This window comes from Medicago truncatula, chromosome 3, assembly GCF_003473485.1.
Source record: "Medicago truncatula cultivar Jemalong A17 chromosome 3, MtrunA17r5.0-ANR, whole genome shotgun sequence".
Classification (NCBI taxonomy): Eukaryota; Viridiplantae; Streptophyta; class Magnoliopsida; order Fabales; family Fabaceae; genus Medicago; species Medicago truncatula.
In genome coordinates, this window is record NC_053044.1 from 29,942,626 (window position 1) to 29,959,623 (window position 16,998).

Genomic DNA, 16,998 nt, shown 5'->3' on the forward strand with positions numbered 1-16,998 from the left:
TTTGTATCAATAAGAGACTATTATAACAATGTTTTGCTTATTCAATAACCAAAATGACTGTTTCCTCAAAATGAATATTGTTACTTCATTTTTGAAGGGAATATTGTTATTTCATATCTATAGTAGATAATGGTCAAAATTTACTATTTAGACATAGAGAAATGATATTTGAACACCTATTTTATGATAACTTTTGCGACAACTTTTTCTCTCATATTTACAATAATTTTTACTTTATTTCTCTATTGCTTTGGTTTTCATGCAAATATCTACTTTTTCTTTGTAAATTATGATTATCCCATAAATTGTCATCCAAATAGTTGTTCAAATAATACTCCCCTAAACATATAGTATAAATATAGATAGATCAAAATAGCATGTAGAGGTCAAGCTATCACTTGATGTTTTAATATTCATTTCTTTTCACTCTGAGATCATGCTATCAAGAACAAAACTTGTTCTTGACTTCTCCTAACACCTACGATAGGTCAAACATTGAATTTTTAGTACTAATATTGGAAACCATTTTTTTATTTTATTAAACTAGTTAGATACATACATGGTTCCTTTGGATAGTTGGTTATATTTCAAATTGGAAATTGAATTAATTGGCTAATGAAAATAAAATAAATTATAAATCTAATTCAACTTTGTGACGGCCCAATTCTTCCGAGCATGAATAAAAAAATCAATTAATGTTTGTGATGGTCTTTTTTTATGGTGGTCGGGGTTTGAACCTCGAACCAAACATATTTTCATACCAACTGAGTTAAGCTCACGATGACATGTTTGTGATGGTCTAATTTTTTACAAATGTAACTGGATTAAAAATAAATAAATATCTGTGAGGGTAAACAAATATTTGTGGGTGCCAGTTACAAATGTCAATTATTTGAAAAACAATTTGTGTCTGTCTAAATGGAAACAAATTCAAATTCTATTTGTGAATGATTGTTTGGACTAAAATAACAACCGAGTCAAAGTTTATCATTTGTGAGATATTTCTTCCAAGCTTCTCATATTTGAGTTTAAGTTGATGAACGAAATATATATTTTTTTAAAAATGTAACTAATTTATTGGTAAATTTAATTAATGAGCGTATATTTAAGTACTAAATTTTATTAGTTTCTGTAACCAATTTTTTTTTTATTAGTTTCATTTCATTTTCATCACACCAATAAGAATGTCACTATCACACCAACAAGTATTTTCTGTCAAAAAAAAATGTCACTATCACAGCTTGTACCGAAAAAAGGGGAATGCCATTACACACACACACCACGAAAAAGGACAAGAATAACAAGCAAGGAAAAACACAAAATTGCCCCTAAACTTAATTAAAATGGCACATTGTTTGTTTTGAAAATTACTAGAAGCAAAGGATACATCTGGGTTTTCACACATTCCCCCGTTCATTCTCCCTTCCTGTAAAAAAGGATGCTCTAGTGAATTTTCCCCTTAACATGCTACTGTTGTACTACAAATTTTGTTGCCAACAACGTAGCCTTTGCAAAGAAAGTAACCATTTTTTTTTTTTAAAGCTGAGTGTGATACCCATGATGAATGAACAAACATTGGAAGATACTATTATGGAGGTGAAGGAAGATCATATGATTTCACCAGCTGGTGACAGTGCACCAACTCTCAGAATCGCCCATTTTCTGAAACCAATTGCAAACACCATTCATGAACCAGCTTTTGAGTTTAAACAATCATCACCGTCTTCTGTTTTTGAACCAAAGGAGTGGCCTTTGAAAATCAACTTCACTGGTTGGCGTCGCCCACGCGCCAAATGGGTTAGATGGGTTGATCAACTTAAACTCAAATATGAAACAGTGTGGAAGAAAGTTGGCATCTTTGAAGCAATAATGGGCACAAGGTGCCGCATACATAAAAATCATGACTTGCTATATGGGGTAGTTGAGAAATGGTGTTGTGAGACAAATACCTTTGTGATTGCCTTTGGTGAAGCAACTATTACTTTGGAGGATATCATGGTTTTGGGGGGTTATCCTATTATTGGGGATCCTGTTTTCATTTCACTTGAAGACCAAGAAATGAGAGAGGTGGAAAAGAAACTCATCCTTGCAAGAGAGCAACTTTGTAAACACGGTAAGGCTAGAACACCATTATGGATCGATAGTTTCATGGATAAAGGTAGTGAAATTGAACATGAAGCATTCCTTTCTACTTGGTTGTCAGTTTATGTTTTTCCTCATCTAAATTTGGTGAAAAGTTGTTTGTTTCCTATTGCTGTTCATCTTGCTAGAGGGAATCCAATTGCTTTGGCACCGGCTGTTTTAGCTAGCTTATATAAGGATTTAAGTTTGTTTAAGAAAACACTTGTTGATTTGAAAAAAATTTCTGATGGTGGTGATAGATATCCTTTGGAAGTTACTCTTCAATCACCCTTTTACTTGGTTCAAATTTGGGTGTGGGAAAGGTTCAAAAATTTACAACCACAACCCAATTTGATCAACCAAGGAGACCCTTTGTTGTTTAGGTGGCATAAGGTTAAGATCTTGAAAATTGACAGTGTTAAGTGGGCACTAGATTCGGCTGTTGATGATTTTCTTTGGCGTCCTTATGTTAGATATGCTGATAAGTGTGAATTGTTTTATCCAAATGATGAAATTTCGGTACCATTTAAGAAAGATTTGGTTGATGAACAAATGCTCTCATTTGTTATATGCTTGAGAGTTTCTGAGCTTGTTGGATTCGACTCTATAGAACAGTATCTGCCACATAGAGTTGCTATGCAATTTGGAATGGATCAAGATGTTCCGAGTGATGTGCCTCGATTCAATGAGACTAAAGACATTGCTTGGAAAAACTACTGTAGACGCATATCTGATAGGAGTTTGTATTTCCCATCGAGATTTTTTGAGGCAGATGTTACTACCCGTTATGCAAGGTGGTGGAAACAATCAGTATTGGGTCGTGATGATTTTGTTATGAAAATTGTGCAGAAGAAACGAAGTGCAAGTTCAAGGAAACATAGAGTTTGTGTAGGAAAAGATAACATAAGTGGTAATGATGTTGGTGTTCCCCCTGGTTTTCCTCCCAATCTTGTTGACACTCTTATTTTTGGAAAATTTTGTTATAATGGTTCCAAAACTAAAACTAGGAAGGTTGCTGATTTTTATGCCGATGTTCCTTATGAAAATGCTGTTCATAATTGTTTGAAAGCTGATGAAAATATTGATGCTGATGTTGAGGATTGTAAGCCAATGTTGGCAGAGTACAAGTGTGGTGGCAAAATCCATGAATCTAAGCATTTATTGGACCAAAGTTGTTCAGCCTCTTCAGCATATTATGAAAAGATATTACCACTGAAAAGGCCAGTTTCAGTAGATAACATTGAACTTTCAATAGAAAGTTTGGAGGATGATTCTGAAGATGCAAATGGGAGCAAACAAGCAAGGATGTCTAATGACAGAGTCTGTTTATCTGAGACTCAAGGTGAAAGCAAGAACTTTTTTATCAGAAAAAAGGTCCCTTCATCCAACAATGTAACTGCTGTACAGCAAGATCCTTCAGCTCAAGCACAAGCTAAAGAAGCGGTTGAAGAAAAAGGAAGGAAAGAAAGTGATCATGAAGTTGTGGTTTTGTTAAAAGAGCTATACTTGAAGAACCAAGAGGAACTCAGGCGCCTGGCAAGACAACAAGAAAAGATGTTTCAGTTAATAGATTTGAAGGAGAAGAGGGATGAAGAGTTGAGGCAACTCCTCACTAGTGTTCTAAAGAATCAACAACCACCATCATCTTTTTCTTAAAACTTTAATTTGTTTTTGAATTCTCCTCCTGAAACTCATGACAGTAGTGCTCTTTTCATACTGTCCATTTGTTGATAACAAAGGAAGGAGAAAGTAGTATTAGTTTTAATGAGTTATGATATATATTTTTATCAACTGATATGCCTGTGTTATTATTTATCTATAAGTAGCATTGGCATGACTAGCACATTTTGCTATGTATATATTATCAACACTTGAGCTTCCTATCTGAAGTGAAGCATAACTCTTCCTTAATTTTTTCATGAGTAATTTAATGTAGCTTTTATTTCTCTTTTACAGCCAAAACACAAATTCGCAAATCTTAAATCTGCTTGACAAAAATTAGAATGGATCTAGATCCTCTGCTGTAGATTTGTTTCTGCATCATCTTTCATTTTTCTCATGATTTCTGCTGTTTCATATAATAGTGTCTTTATTCTTGTATAACCTGTGATACATAATAGCTTTCATTGATAATAATTATTAGTGGCGACTAAACGTGAAGGGACTGAACTAGAGTCTGTTATGCAGATCATGGCAATATTGAAGCCAATGACGATATCGATTTTGTTATATGAAGAGCATAATCTGGAGTATCACTTTTTTCTGTTGACTAAAATAGTTTTAGGAGCATATTTTGCATTTGCTTTGTTGAGAATGAAAGGTGATATATGATTCTTCCGTATCACTGGTGTGGCAGGTTCTAATGTGTTTAGTTTTTGTTTCCCTTTTCATGAAAACTATTTTGCTAGCATCATTCTCATTCCAATTTCAAACTTGTTACAAGAATATGTAATTCAACTAACCTCCTTATTTGTTGTTTTCGTAATCTCTTATCAATTTCTTATGTTAATCATGGTTTAATTTCTGGTTTAAATATTGTTTTACATCAGATGAAAAAGCATTTATTGTTGATCAAATAGAAGTTCATGTAGGTTAAGCCTTTATTGATGTTATACTGTTGCTTGCCAATGGTACTAGAAACACCATTTTTAAAGCCTATTTGCCAAGGGTGCTAGATGCATTAGGTAAATGTGATTCTCCCAACATGACCTTGACACAAAACACTGAGTGTGAGGATAAAATAGTTGAAATAACATAGCAGAAGAGGGTAAATGTCTTTGTATGAATTTTTTGATCAAGGATTTCAGGTCTTGGGTCATTTAGATATTTATATCTTTTAATCTTATTGTAGAAAGATGTAAATGCAAGAAATGATTCAATTATTGTTTACTCTGAAAGTGTAATGTCTGGCAGCTGTTAAGTCCCTGAAGTGTGCAGTGCATTGTAACTAATTTTGGATACCTGCACTATACTAAAATTGCATTGTAAGATCTATCATTATGTGAATTTCAATTACTTTCGGGAAATTATCGTTCTATTGTTTCTGATTTTGTCTATTGCTCTCTTCACTACAAGATCAGGGACTTATGTGTAGCAGCTTTTATACCTGAAGTCTATCTTTTATACCTGCACTGTATGAAAGTTAATACATTACAGGACTTAACAACTTTTCTGGTAATGCAGCAACTAAAGTGTAGTGAAGAGTGCGATTATATTTCTCTTAGAAAAGTGACAAGCATGCTTCAATATGTTTAGAGTTGGATTAGAATACTATTGTTTTATCATGGTGTGAGTAGCTTATGTTCTAATGTTGCTAATTTAACTTGCGTTTAGAATGTCGATGAAAATCACTTTCAACTAGAGCTATTTCGATTGTTCTGCCAACAAATTTGACGACTAAAACTTTGAACGACGAAGATGTAAAAGACCAAATATTAAACAAAAATTTAGTAGATACTTAAGCAGAAAGGATGACATTTTATAAAGATTTATATATTTAAATCAAAAGGAGACCATGAAATTAAATTGATATGATAAGGTGTAGCTGCAGTGATTCAGTTGAAGCCGATAATCCATATTGCAACCTCTTGTAATTCATCTTACATCGGCTTAAAATCAAAACCGAAAATAAAGTAAAAGGACAAAAACATAAGTGACAGAAAATTTTTCTAACATGAAATGAAATGAAGTAAATATGAATTTTTCAAACTTTATTCAATTCTAAACATGTCTTAAAAAAACCACTCAAAAAATTAAAAGTTTAAAAATAATTAAACAAATTTGAATTTAACAAGATCTAAAACTTTATTCAATTCTAAAAAAAAAAACTTTATTGAAAATTTTTAGAAGACTTAATAAAGATATTTTAGTAAAAACATTTTTCTCTCTCTTTCATTTTTTTCCTTCTCTTTTTCATTTGTACACTTGTTTTAATCTTTATGAAAAACTTAAATGAGTCATTTCTTACTGATCGAAGGGAGTAATATAAGAAGTAGCCTTTTCTACTTCATGTCCATTCTGTGTAGATTTAGAGCATATCAATTATGTTCTAATTCCCTTCCAAAAAAAAATTATGTTCTAATTATGTCTATCCCATTCCATACTCATGCTTCTTTTCCATTATTAATTAATTGTGTCTAATTAATCACAATATAATATATTTGTTGTTAAATCACCTATTCTTAAAATCTGGAAGTTATTAAAAAAAGTACAAATGTAGTAAAGGGAAATTTGGGGTTTCTATCCATTCACATTCTATGTCCACTATGCCAATTTTTGTGCCACACTGCCGCTACGTACCTTACCTGCAAAGTTTGTTACACTGCAATGGTCCAATGAAGCACAACACTCTTAAAATAAAAATAAAATTTGCTACTTGTTACTTGTTAGTTAAGTTTCAATATTCAAATTCATCTATCACATTCTCATTAAAGATCATAGCTTTTTTCTTCTTCTTCATAACCATGAATCATCAAGAACAATCCGAAGATACCATCATGGAAATGAAGGAAAGTTTCATGCTTTCACCACTGCCCATACCGAACCAACTTTCAGAAATGTGCATTTTCTTAAACCGATTGCAAACTCCATTCAGGAGGTTAACGTTAATCAGTCATCTTCTTCTTGTTCTGTTTTTAAACCAAAGGAATGGCCTTTGAAAATCCGTTTCAACTGGTGGCGTTACCCACACACGAAATGGGTTAAGTGGGTTGATCAACTTAAGCCCAAGTATGAATCAGTGTGGAAAAAAGCCGGCATCTTTGAACCTATAATGAGTACTAAGAGCCGCGTAATGAAAAATCAAGACTTGGTTTATGGGATTTCTGAGAAATGGTGTAGTGAGACAAATTGCTTTGTTTTTCCTTTTGGTGAGGCAACAATCACTTTGGAGGATGTCATTGTTTTGGGGGGCTACTCTCTCTTTGGTTATCCTGTTTTTACCCAACTTGATGATCCGGAGATGAGAGACATGGAAAACAAGTTGAAACTTGCAAGAAAGAAACTTCGGCAAAGTAAAAAAAATTTGTTTAAGAAAACACTTGTTGATTTGAAAAAATGTCCTGATAAATTTTCCTTGTTGTTGGAGGTTAATGTACTACAATCACCCTTTTACTTGGTTCAAGTTGACAATGTGAGGTTGGCATTAGATTCAGCTATCAATGATTTTATTTGGCGTCCTTATGTTCGGTATGCAGATAAGTGTGAAGTGTTTTATCCAAATGACGGAACTTTGGTACCATTTAAGAAAGATTTGGTGGATATACAAATGCTCTCATTTGTTAAATGCTAAAGAGTTTCTGAGCTAGTTGGATTTGAGTCTATAGATACACAATGACATATGATTAATTTATACATGTTAACAGAAACAAAAAAGCCAAGAATGGGTAGAAAGATGGTCTCTGCAGTGGTTTTACTGTTGTGCTTTAGTGATTCGGTTGTCTTGGCAAATTGGTTATGTGCTGCGACTTGTTTTTGATGATTAACTTACATGGTTTTTCATCTTTAAACCCAAAAGAACAACGAAGATAGATAGATTTAGAGATGAAGATGATGAATATTATTTTTTTACTTTCAATTTAGTCCGTATGATTGACATCATCGATTAACAGAATTTTTAACAGTAAGGACTAAACTGATAACAGAGATACACATTCATGGACTATTTTGTATTTTATCCTAAGTCAGGGACTAAAGTGACAGCGAGATGCAAAGTCAGGGACCCAAGTGACTATTTACTCAATTTTATTATTGTCATGACACCAATAAGAATAAGAATATCATCACAGCTTGTACTTGCCATCACACACACACGCCAGGCAAGAGAAGAACGGACAAGAATACCAAAGAAGGAAAAACACAAAATTGCCCCTAAACTTAATTCAAATGGCACCTTGTTTAATGTGAGAATTACTAGCAACAAAGGATACATTGGGGTTTTCACACATTCACCATTCATTCTCCCTTCGTATACACTGTAGTACAATTTTTGTGGCCAACAACGTAGCCTTTCCAAATTAAGCAAAGTAACCATTTTTGTTTTGAAAGTTGAGTGTTATACCCATGATGAATGAACAAGCATTAGAAATATACTATGAAGAAGCTCAACATTGCAAGAAAACAACTTAATAGCAAACACGGAGGTGTGGCTAACACACCAACATGAATGGATATTTTCATTGACTAAGGTAGTGAAATTGAACATGATGCATTCCTTGCAGCTTGGTTGTCAATTTTTGTTTTTCCTCATATAGAATTAGTGAAAAGTTCTTTGTTTTCTATTGCTGTTCATCTTGCTAGAGGAAATCCTATTGCTTTGGCACCAGCTGTTTTAGCTAGTATATATAAGGACTTGACTTTGTTTAAGAAAACAATTGTTGGTTTGTCAAAATATTATGTTGGTGGTGATAGATTTCCTTTGGAAGTTAATCTACGATCACCCTTTTACTTGGTTCAAATTTGGGTGTGGGAGAGGTTCACAAATTTGCAACCACAACCCAAGTTGATCAATAGTGAAGACCATTCATTGTTGAGGTGGCATAAGGTTATGCCCTTATAATTTACAATGTGAGGTTGGCATTAGACTCAGCAATTGATGATTTTCTTTGGCGTCCATATGTTAGATATCCTAACAAGTGTGGAATGTTTTATCCAAATAATGAAATTTGGGTACCATTTAAGAAGGATTTGGATACAAACATGCTCTCATTTGTTATATGCTTGAGAGTTGCTGAGCTAGTTGGATTTGAGTCTATTGAGCAATATCTTCCACATAGAGTTGCTATGCAATTTGGAATTGACCAAGATGTTCCAAGTTATGTGGCTAGGTTCAATGAGACTAAATACATTGCTTGGGAAAACTACTGCAGGCCTATTTCTTATAAAAATTTGTATTTTCCACCAAGGTTGTTTGAGGCAGATGTCATCATGCGTTATGCAAAGTGGTGGAAGCAACTGGTATTGGGTCATGGAGATTTTGTTAAGAACATTGTGAAACGGAAGAGAAGTGTGAGTTCAAGGAAACCTAGAGCTCATGTAGGGAAAGCTAGCAAAAGTGGTGTCGATTTTAGTGTTCCACCTGGATTTCCTCCCAATCTTGTTGACACTCATATTTATGGAAAATTTTGTGCTGATGTTCCTGCTGAAAATTCTGCTCATGATTGTGTGAAATCTAAGCATTTAATTAACCAATGTTCTTCAGCCTCTTTAGCAGATTATGAAGATTTTGAAAAGATATTACCACTGATAAGGCCAATTTTAGAAGAGAATGTTGAACTTTCCCTAGGGGCCTTAGAGGATGATTTTGAAGATGCAAATGGAAGAAAAGAAGCATGGAAGTCTAATGACAGAGCCTTTTTATCTGAGACTCAAGGTGAAAGTCATAGCTATGCTTTCAAAAACAAAGTAACTGTTGTGCAACATTCTGATATGGCTGAAGGAGCTAAAGAAATTGTTGAAGAAAGAAAAGAAAGAGATGATGAAGTTGTGATTTTATTGAAAGAGCATAGCTTGAAGAATCAAGAGGAAATGGCACGTCTAGCAAGACAACAAGAAGAGATGTTACGTTTAATGGATTTGAGGGAGAAAAGAGATGAAGAGTTGAGGCAACTTCTCACTAGTGTTCTAAGGAATCAACAACCACCATCATCTTAAAACTTTATATTTGTTTTTGAATTCTCTTCATGAAACTCATGTGTTAGGAGTCCCACATCGGGTAAATGAAAGTGCTTGATGTGGTGGCTTAAGTCCTAACATCATGACAGTGACGCGCTTTTCATATTCTCCATAAATGGTGATGAACTCTTAGTTGTAGTAATAAAAAAAGCCTTTGATTGAAAATTCAATTTCAATATTTATCGATTAGAAAGAGCATTTACATTCATTCTTTAATTTATTTTTTAATAACAAAACTATATAGCAATTGAATAATTTTTTTTTTTTACAATTAATTGTGCATGTGTGACCCATACATAAATAAGATAGAGAGAGCTTATATAATCATCCATCTCTATAGGAACCTAAATTATTGATATTATAAGGGTATCTATTTAGCATGATGCACTTTAGAAGAAGGGCTCCATTGTAGACATTCTTAATGCAGAAGTTAACATTTTTCATATATTATATCCTATGATTGATGTCATGTCCATCACTTAGGGAACGTTTGTTTCAAGTCATATTTGGAAATTCTTGAGAATGATAGCAGGAAAGATATATTCTTATGTTTGTTTCAAATTCTTAAAATTTTATTCTCGGAGATATAAGTTTCTTGGAAATGTTGTTTTGTTCCTAGAAAAATTGGAATGAATAAAGTTCACATGAAGGTAGAAATAAAATCATTAATTGTTATCATAAATATCGTTTTATCAATCATTTTAAAAAATACTTTAAATACTAATTAAACACATGTAATTGTGAGGTTTAAGTTTGAACAATGAATTATTTGGTTTAACAATATCCACATTATTAATTGATTTAGATTTTACCATGATTATCTTGTCTTGTCTTGTATTTAAACTCAAACAGTTCAAAATTTAAAAGTTCTCATTCTCAAGTTACCCTCCAAATTCGAATTCTATCTCTCTCTCCCTCCAAAAATGTCAGACTCTGTAGAACAACAACTCTCTCTCTTTCGCTACCTCATCCAAACCAGAAGGTTGCTCCTCTCTCTCATCTTTCTCTCTTTCTTTCTCTCTCTCTCTCTCTAACATTTTGATTTCATCGCAGTTTCGGCGATTCCACGCTCCGATTTCTAGATTCGCTTTTGATCTCCAAAGACGTGAAATCGTTAGTCGAAATTCGATCCAGTTTGACGCAACTCCTCAAATCCGAATCACTATCTATCATTCATTCCATCACCGCAGAAACAATTCACGATAAGCTTCTCGTTCTCGATTTCTTCGTCCGCGCTTTCGCTCTCGTCGGAGATCTAGAGGTACTTCTAATTTCACATTCTTCAATAGACATCGAAACATTTCAATATCCTAATTCATTTTTCTGCTTTTGTTTTTCCGAATTCCAATTTTGAAGAGCTGTTTAGCTTTAAGATACGAGGCGTTAGTTATGCGAGAACTCAAATCTGCAACTATTCAATTGCTTCAAGTTTCGCCATTAGAATGGTTAAATTTTGTGGAAGACGCTGTGAAGAACGGTTTTCATGAAGTTTCAGTAAAGGTAACGAATTACGCATTCCTCGTGTTTGTGATAATGTGTAATTCACGATTTAGCTTATCTGAAATTAATTTTTTCTGAAACCTACTTATTTTGAATCAATTATCAATGATAATATAAAATTGTGATGTGAAATTATGTAGTTTCGTCACTTTTAGTTTGAATTTTGAGTTTGTTTTGTGTTTGAATGCATAATTAGTAATTATTGTTTGGTGAATAGGCATGTGAAAATGCATTGAGGTGCATTGGAAATAACAATGTTCAAAAGCTTGGAAGAGACGCGATTCCTGAAAATTTGAAGGCTAATGCTATCAGCGAGATTACTAGGCTCAGGAATTTTGCACTGACATCAATTACTTCACGTTCTGGTATATCTTCATTGGTTTGCATTGAACATTCATGCTGTTTTTGTTCTGTTTATTGTATGTGCAAATCATTTTGAGTATGTTTTTCAAAATTTGAGGAGAACAATTTTTAATTCATGATTTGATCTAAAGATTTTTGTTGCAACCTATTATCACTGACACATTTTAGTGTCGGACACCGACACGACACAACACAACACAAACACATGTGGTTACATTGAATTATTTTATTTTTCCAAATTACTACTGTTGTCAACGTGTTAGTGTGGTGTCATGTGTCTGTGCTTGTGTCGGAACTTAATAGGTTTCAACATGGTGTGCCAAAATTCTGTGGAAGTTTGTGTGTCCTTTATGCTTTTATTATGGTGTTGTATTTGGTTAGACAAGAGTGTCCTCCTGGCTTGACCTTGAAAGCAGCTTTTCTTAAATTTTGCCATGTCATAGTAATGTGTTTATAGCTTCTATCTTGGACAATACTCATAGCTGTCATAAGAGTGTTTCCATTTATTGAAGGTTAATATGCTGGAAAGCCTTGTTAGTTACATTATTGGTTCTTTCTCTCTATCTCCTTGTTCTTTTGCTGTTTCTGTTCTATTAATCTTTTTCTTGACATATCATTTTCCATTCCTCGGATGTTATTTACTGCTCTATAACTCTGTATGAGTGCGTGTGAAAGGCCATGTTATATGAATAATAAACTTTGGTTGGGTATTATGGGAACATATTGTAATAATTGTCATATTTTCCTCCTCAAGGGTTAATTTTATGGACATTTATATTTTACCTTTAAGGTTGTTTTCATATTCTTTCGATAATTGAATTGTGCATTGTAAATATTCACCGCGTCACTACAAATGATGTTTCTTTATATCAGTTCAGGTGCAAGCAACAGAGTACCTAGATAGGAAAACAAGAGAGCGGCAAAAGTTGGACTTACCCTACAAAGAAAAACGATGTCTAGCAAGCACTTCCTTCAGAAATGGAATCAAGAGACAGAATATGCGAAAGTTATACGAAAGACAAAACCTTCTGCAGGTCAATAGTGAAATGCAAGTTCGACATCCAAATTTGAGGTCAAATCAATTTCTGACAGTGACTTTATGATGTTCTATTTCATTGTCTGATCATGTGAAATGTCAAATTTCTGCCTGTCTTTTCATTTGAGTGATAAACCTTGATCTGTATTTGGTGTTTACACTTTTCACTGTTAAAAGAACAAGTTGATTGCACTTTACATCATATAATATTTGTAAAGCTGATTCGGTGGGGTTATAAAGTGAATGGGTTGGTTTAGAAGGTAAGAGTTGGAATGATCAGAAGGTAACTCTGGTCCTTCTAACTACATATCAACACATGACCGGCCCAAGGGTAAGGTCACCAAGACAATTGCCTTAGACCGCTTTTGTAATAAAAAGGTCTCATATTTAAATTTGCCAGCCTCATACAATGTTGGTCCGGCCCTGTATCAGTATATTTTGGGTAAGGGTGGATGTGATATTAACGTTTGTGGACAGAAATTGCAAACCTGAGTTTCTATTATCAAGACTAACATTTTTTTTCTTCTGTTTTCGTGATCAGTTGAAGCCAATAGTGCAGATTTCAGCCTCCAAGGTTTGTAATTCATCTGCACTTGTACTTTGTTGATTGGTTATTAATTTCATAGATATCCAGATTCTGACAACTCACTTCTGCTTTGCTAGTGAAAACTATGTGGACTCATCTTCCATGTAAATAGGTGGTTTAGTCCCAGTGCTTTGATCACTTAATAGTATCCAGCTTAGGCATTATTAAACTATATATATGACCAAGGGGTGTATAAGCAATCAGCGGTGTTATAGAAAAGAACTTTGAATCAGTTGATAAATTAATCTTCGTTATTAAGCAAGTTCTTTGATTTTTTTTTTCTCCAGTAGTTCTTTTAATAACATGACCTCTTTCTTAATATCAAGTCTTAAGATATGTGTATCCGAGCAATGCACAATTCACATTGAGCTTGAGGTTTTGGATGTTTAAAATTGTACAAGCCAGAAAATAGTTGTTTTTCATCGTTATATGTGCAATCACCAAATGTATCCAAATTAGAAAAATGTACGTCTTTTGTTGTGTAATTTCAGGAGCAACATTGATTAACGAAAAAATACATTTGAAATCTAAATTAAAGAAAGACAAATTCAAGGATATGGCTCACCAAGGAAAGACATTTAAAAAAGTCTTTGCATCAATCAGAGACTATTATAACAATGTTTTGCATATTTAATAAACAAACAGACTATTTATTCAGAATGACTTTTGTTGTTACTTCACATGCTCTTCACAACTATAGTTGATAATGGTCAAAGTATAGGATTTAGACATCCCCTAGAAAAAAGGTATTCCTAAAAAAAAAGTATTTAGGCATACATATATTGTATAAATCTATTTTTTTTGAAGAAGTATATAGTATAAATATATATGTGGTCAAAATAACATGTAGAGATTAAGCTATTCAGAACAAGTCGGTGTGCTTAACTTTTAACACCTGCAATAAGTCAATATATAACATTGAAATGTTTTAGTGCTATTATCAATGTTGGATAATTGGTTAAAATAGTTAAAATACTCATGCGTTCGCAGGGTTCTTTTGGATAATTGGCTATATACACAAATTGAAAAATCTTTTCATTCAAAAATAAAAAACTGCAGATTTAATTATTTTTTTAACAATTTTTTTTTCAAGAAACTAAATTAACTCATCTAAATTGTCCACCCAAGTTAAAATCAAGGTGGTCAATAGTTTATGACATTTTTTTTTTGATATAAATGGATGATTTATCGTAAGATTGAAACTTAACTGTTATAAATATGTCTATTTTGATTATATGAATTTATATAAACTAATGTAATTCATTATAAGCTGAAAACTTGGTCTTATTAAACAAGGGTTAAGATTCTTTGCATTAATTTATGATATTAAAGTTTAACTGTAAAATTTCTGCATTATCAATTATACTAATGATTTTTCTTTATAGATCAGATAAATCATTTATTTAATAAATTTAAAAATAATTTTTTTTCTTTATAATAATGACCGAAGTGAGTATTCTGAACAAAACATGAAGTGTTATGTTCGAAAAGAGATACTCCCTTGATCTTAAATATAAACATATGTCTTCATAAATAAATGTCCTATCAGACATTATACCCTATTTGACTAAATTTAAATCGCATGTATTTGAATTTTTAAATCAAATGTATTTGACTTTTTACTTGTATTTAAGATGGGAGAAACTATGAAGCGTCAATATTTGTAGTTCTCATAAACATATTTGTTTTAAAAAAAATCACTTATTTAAATGAATCTAAACATTATTTTTTTACTTATAATAATAATAATAATAATCAGAGGAATTATGTCCTACCAAAGATCATACCGTCCAAAATAAGAGCCTACTAAATTCACTTGAGTGAAATTGTTGTCGAGATACCTCTTATTCAATGTAGCTAAAAAATAGTTTTTTTTCTTATAAATGTCCTACCAAACATCATATTGTCCAAAAAAAAGAGCCTACTAATTTTCACTGAATTGCTAGTGATAGTCAAGCCTCGAACAGTTTGAGTTAGAGACCCTCCCATGTTCACTGCCACTCTAGATTTAGAAGACCACACTAATCTCAAAAATGGAATCTTCCTCATCATCGATGCATGGGACTGGCCATTCATTAATTGTTCTGAATGCTTGGCATGTTTTTCTCTATGGAGTCCGAAGCAATTAATGCATTAATCGAATCTTCCTCACTGAGAGATGTTTGTTTTTTCACTATTCCTTGGTAACCCAAATTTACGAACCCAACTGTTAAAAAAATGAAAATGTTAGAAGTGTTCTAAGAAAATAAATAAAGAAATTTTTGTGTTGAAAAGTTGCGTATTCTTCTGTTTGTTATGTGATTGAGTTATGATAAGTCCAACCTTTCCTTACCATATTGCTCAATGAGTGTGTAAATTTGTTATTGTAAAAGTACCTTTCAACTAATCAACTTATTAAAAAGATAATAACTCCTTATAACGATTCATACACAATTAAACAATATAAAAGATGTAAAAAAAAAAAAAAAAAACAATATAAAGAAGCATAAATCATAGTAACAAGATGGAAAAATACTAAGGCATAAGATTCATCATATCATTAGTATTGAATTACACAATCATGGCAAACGTAATCCGAACAAAACCATAAAATAATATGATAGATAAGAAAGAATCAAAACCATAAAATAACATAAGGGAGAAAATTGTCTGGTGAATTTAACTAGAGACATTACATAATATATGTAGGAGATATGATTTGAATTCCGGACACCGTATTTATTCTTTTTGAAAGAAAAAAAATCTAGCCACTAAACTACTTGATAATATGTAGGGGTCGGAGTTCGAACCTGACATCCTACTTATTCTCCTTAAAAAAGAGAATTTCTAACGACCAAACTACTTGACAAATTCCTTTAAAGAAAAAACTACTTGACAAAAAACATAAAGTAAAAGCTCAAAATCTCAGACAAAATAGTGAATTACTAAAGCGATCAAATATAGTTCAAGAGCACATATAGTTGTTTAAGATATAAAATTTAAAGTCTTATAAATGTATCTCAATTCGTAACTATCAGAGATATTTATATACAGAGATTGAGATTTAAACATATTTCTCACTTCTCCATACACACAATATGTGAATCTAACTATTACACTACTTCAACAAATACATGAAATTTTAAAAGTAGCATCAACTAGAAGTGAATGAGTGAACCAGATATTAGAAATCCAATTGGCCCCACGCCTATTAATCTCTCATCATATAAAACAGGAATCATCGATCGATGGAAGAGGAAAACAAGGTCTTTTCTCTCTTTTTTTGACAATAGGAAAACATAGACTTGGTATATAAGCCAAAGTCATATGCATGTTTTTTTATTAATATTCATTTCCAATTAATTAATTTGATCAATAGAGGAAGATAAGCTTCCTCCTCGGAACAGAAGACTAAATTAAACTAAAGGAATCATGTGGGGCATTTAATGCAAAGAGAAAGGGATAGGTCATAGGGTTTCACAGCTAGGTACATACAATTTTGAATTCAATCTCTCTGGAAATTGGTGTTCTTTTTGAAAATCCATAGTGCTTAGCCTAATGTCGGATCGATGCAATTAATTAATAGTCTCTCTATAATAACAACTATGATACTTGTAAAAGAAGTAAATTAATTAACCATCAATCCTTATATCCTTACATACTAAGGTGTATTTATATGTAGGGTGGAAAAAAAAACCAAAAATTGAACTAAACTGCTGAACTGAATAAAAAAAAAAAAAAC

The 16,998-nt window shown here is 32.5% G+C and overlaps 3 protein-coding genes across 4 annotated transcripts; all 3 read left to right on the forward strand.

Moving 5' to 3' along the window:
• Positions 1–1,557: 1,557 nt before the first annotated feature.
• LOC112420194 (uncharacterized) lies at positions 1,558–3,777 on the forward strand. The gene has a single exon (XM_024778891.1). It carries the CDS (start codon positions 1,558–1,560, stop codon positions 3,775–3,777), a length of 2,220 nt encoding a protein of 739 aa, XP_024634659.1.
• Positions 3,778–6,386: 2,609 nt separating this feature from the next.
• Positions 6,387–9,771, forward strand: LOC112420195 (uncharacterized). The gene is made up of 4 exons (XM_024778892.1): positions 6,387–6,432; positions 6,555–7,308; positions 8,419–8,592; positions 8,742–9,771. Exons 1-4 carry the CDS (start codon positions 6,387–6,389, stop codon positions 9,769–9,771), a joined length of 2,004 nt encoding a protein of 667 aa, XP_024634660.1.
• Positions 9,772–10,686: 915 nt separating this feature from the next.
• Positions 10,687–13,513, forward strand: LOC11420457 (protein DOUBLE-STRAND BREAK FORMATION). 2 transcript variants are annotated; one of them, XM_039831313.1, is made up of 6 exons: positions 10,687–10,774; positions 10,846–11,053; positions 11,149–11,292; positions 11,510–11,657; positions 12,529–12,727; positions 13,233–13,513. In XM_039831313.1, the coding sequence occupies exons 1-6, from the start codon at positions 10,716–10,718 to the stop codon at positions 13,234–13,236; spliced, it is 762 nt and encodes a 253-aa protein (XP_039687247.1). In that variant the 5' UTR covers positions 10,687–10,715; the 3' UTR covers positions 13,237–13,513. The 2 variants fall into 2 exon arrangements, with proteins under 2 accessions (XP_039687247.1, XP_024636021.1); XM_024780253.2 differs by lacking the exon at positions 13,233–13,513 and having other exon boundaries at positions 12,529–13,206.
• The last annotated feature ends 3,485 nt before the right edge of the window (positions 13,514–16,998 follow it).

What these genes read in the sequence shown, in the direction of transcription:
- LOC112420195 (XM_024778892.1), top strand. Translation starts at nt 6,387, where the DNA reads ATGCCAATTTTTGTGCCACACTGCCGCTACGTACCTTACCTGCAAA. An exon ending in ATTTGGCGTCCTTATGTTCG is followed by an intron (nt 7,309 to 8,418) that starts GTATGCAGATAA and finishes TCATCTTGCTAG; the next exon opens with AGGAAATCCTATTGCTTTGG. An exon ending in CAAATTTGGGTGTGGGAGAG is followed by an intron (nt 8,593 to 8,741) that starts GTTCACAAATTT and finishes TCCATATGTTAG; the next exon opens with ATATCCTAACAAGTGTGGAA.
- LOC11420457 (XM_024780253.2), top strand. Translation starts at nt 10,716, where the DNA reads ATGTCAGACTCTGTAGAACAACAACTCTCTCTCTTTCGCTACCTCATC. An exon ending in TACCTCATCCAAACCAGAAG is followed by an intron (nt 10,775 to 10,845) that starts GTTGCTCCTCTC and finishes ATTTCATCGCAG; the next exon opens with TTTCGGCGATTCCACGCTCC. An exon ending in TTCATGAAGTTTCAGTAAAG is followed by an intron (nt 11,293 to 11,509) that starts GTAACGAATTAC and finishes TTTGGTGAATAG; the next exon opens with GCATGTGAAAATGCATTGAG.
- LOC112420194 (XM_024778891.1), top strand. Translation starts at nt 1,558, where the DNA reads ATGATGAATGAACAAACATTGGAAGATACTATTATGGAGGTGAAGGAA.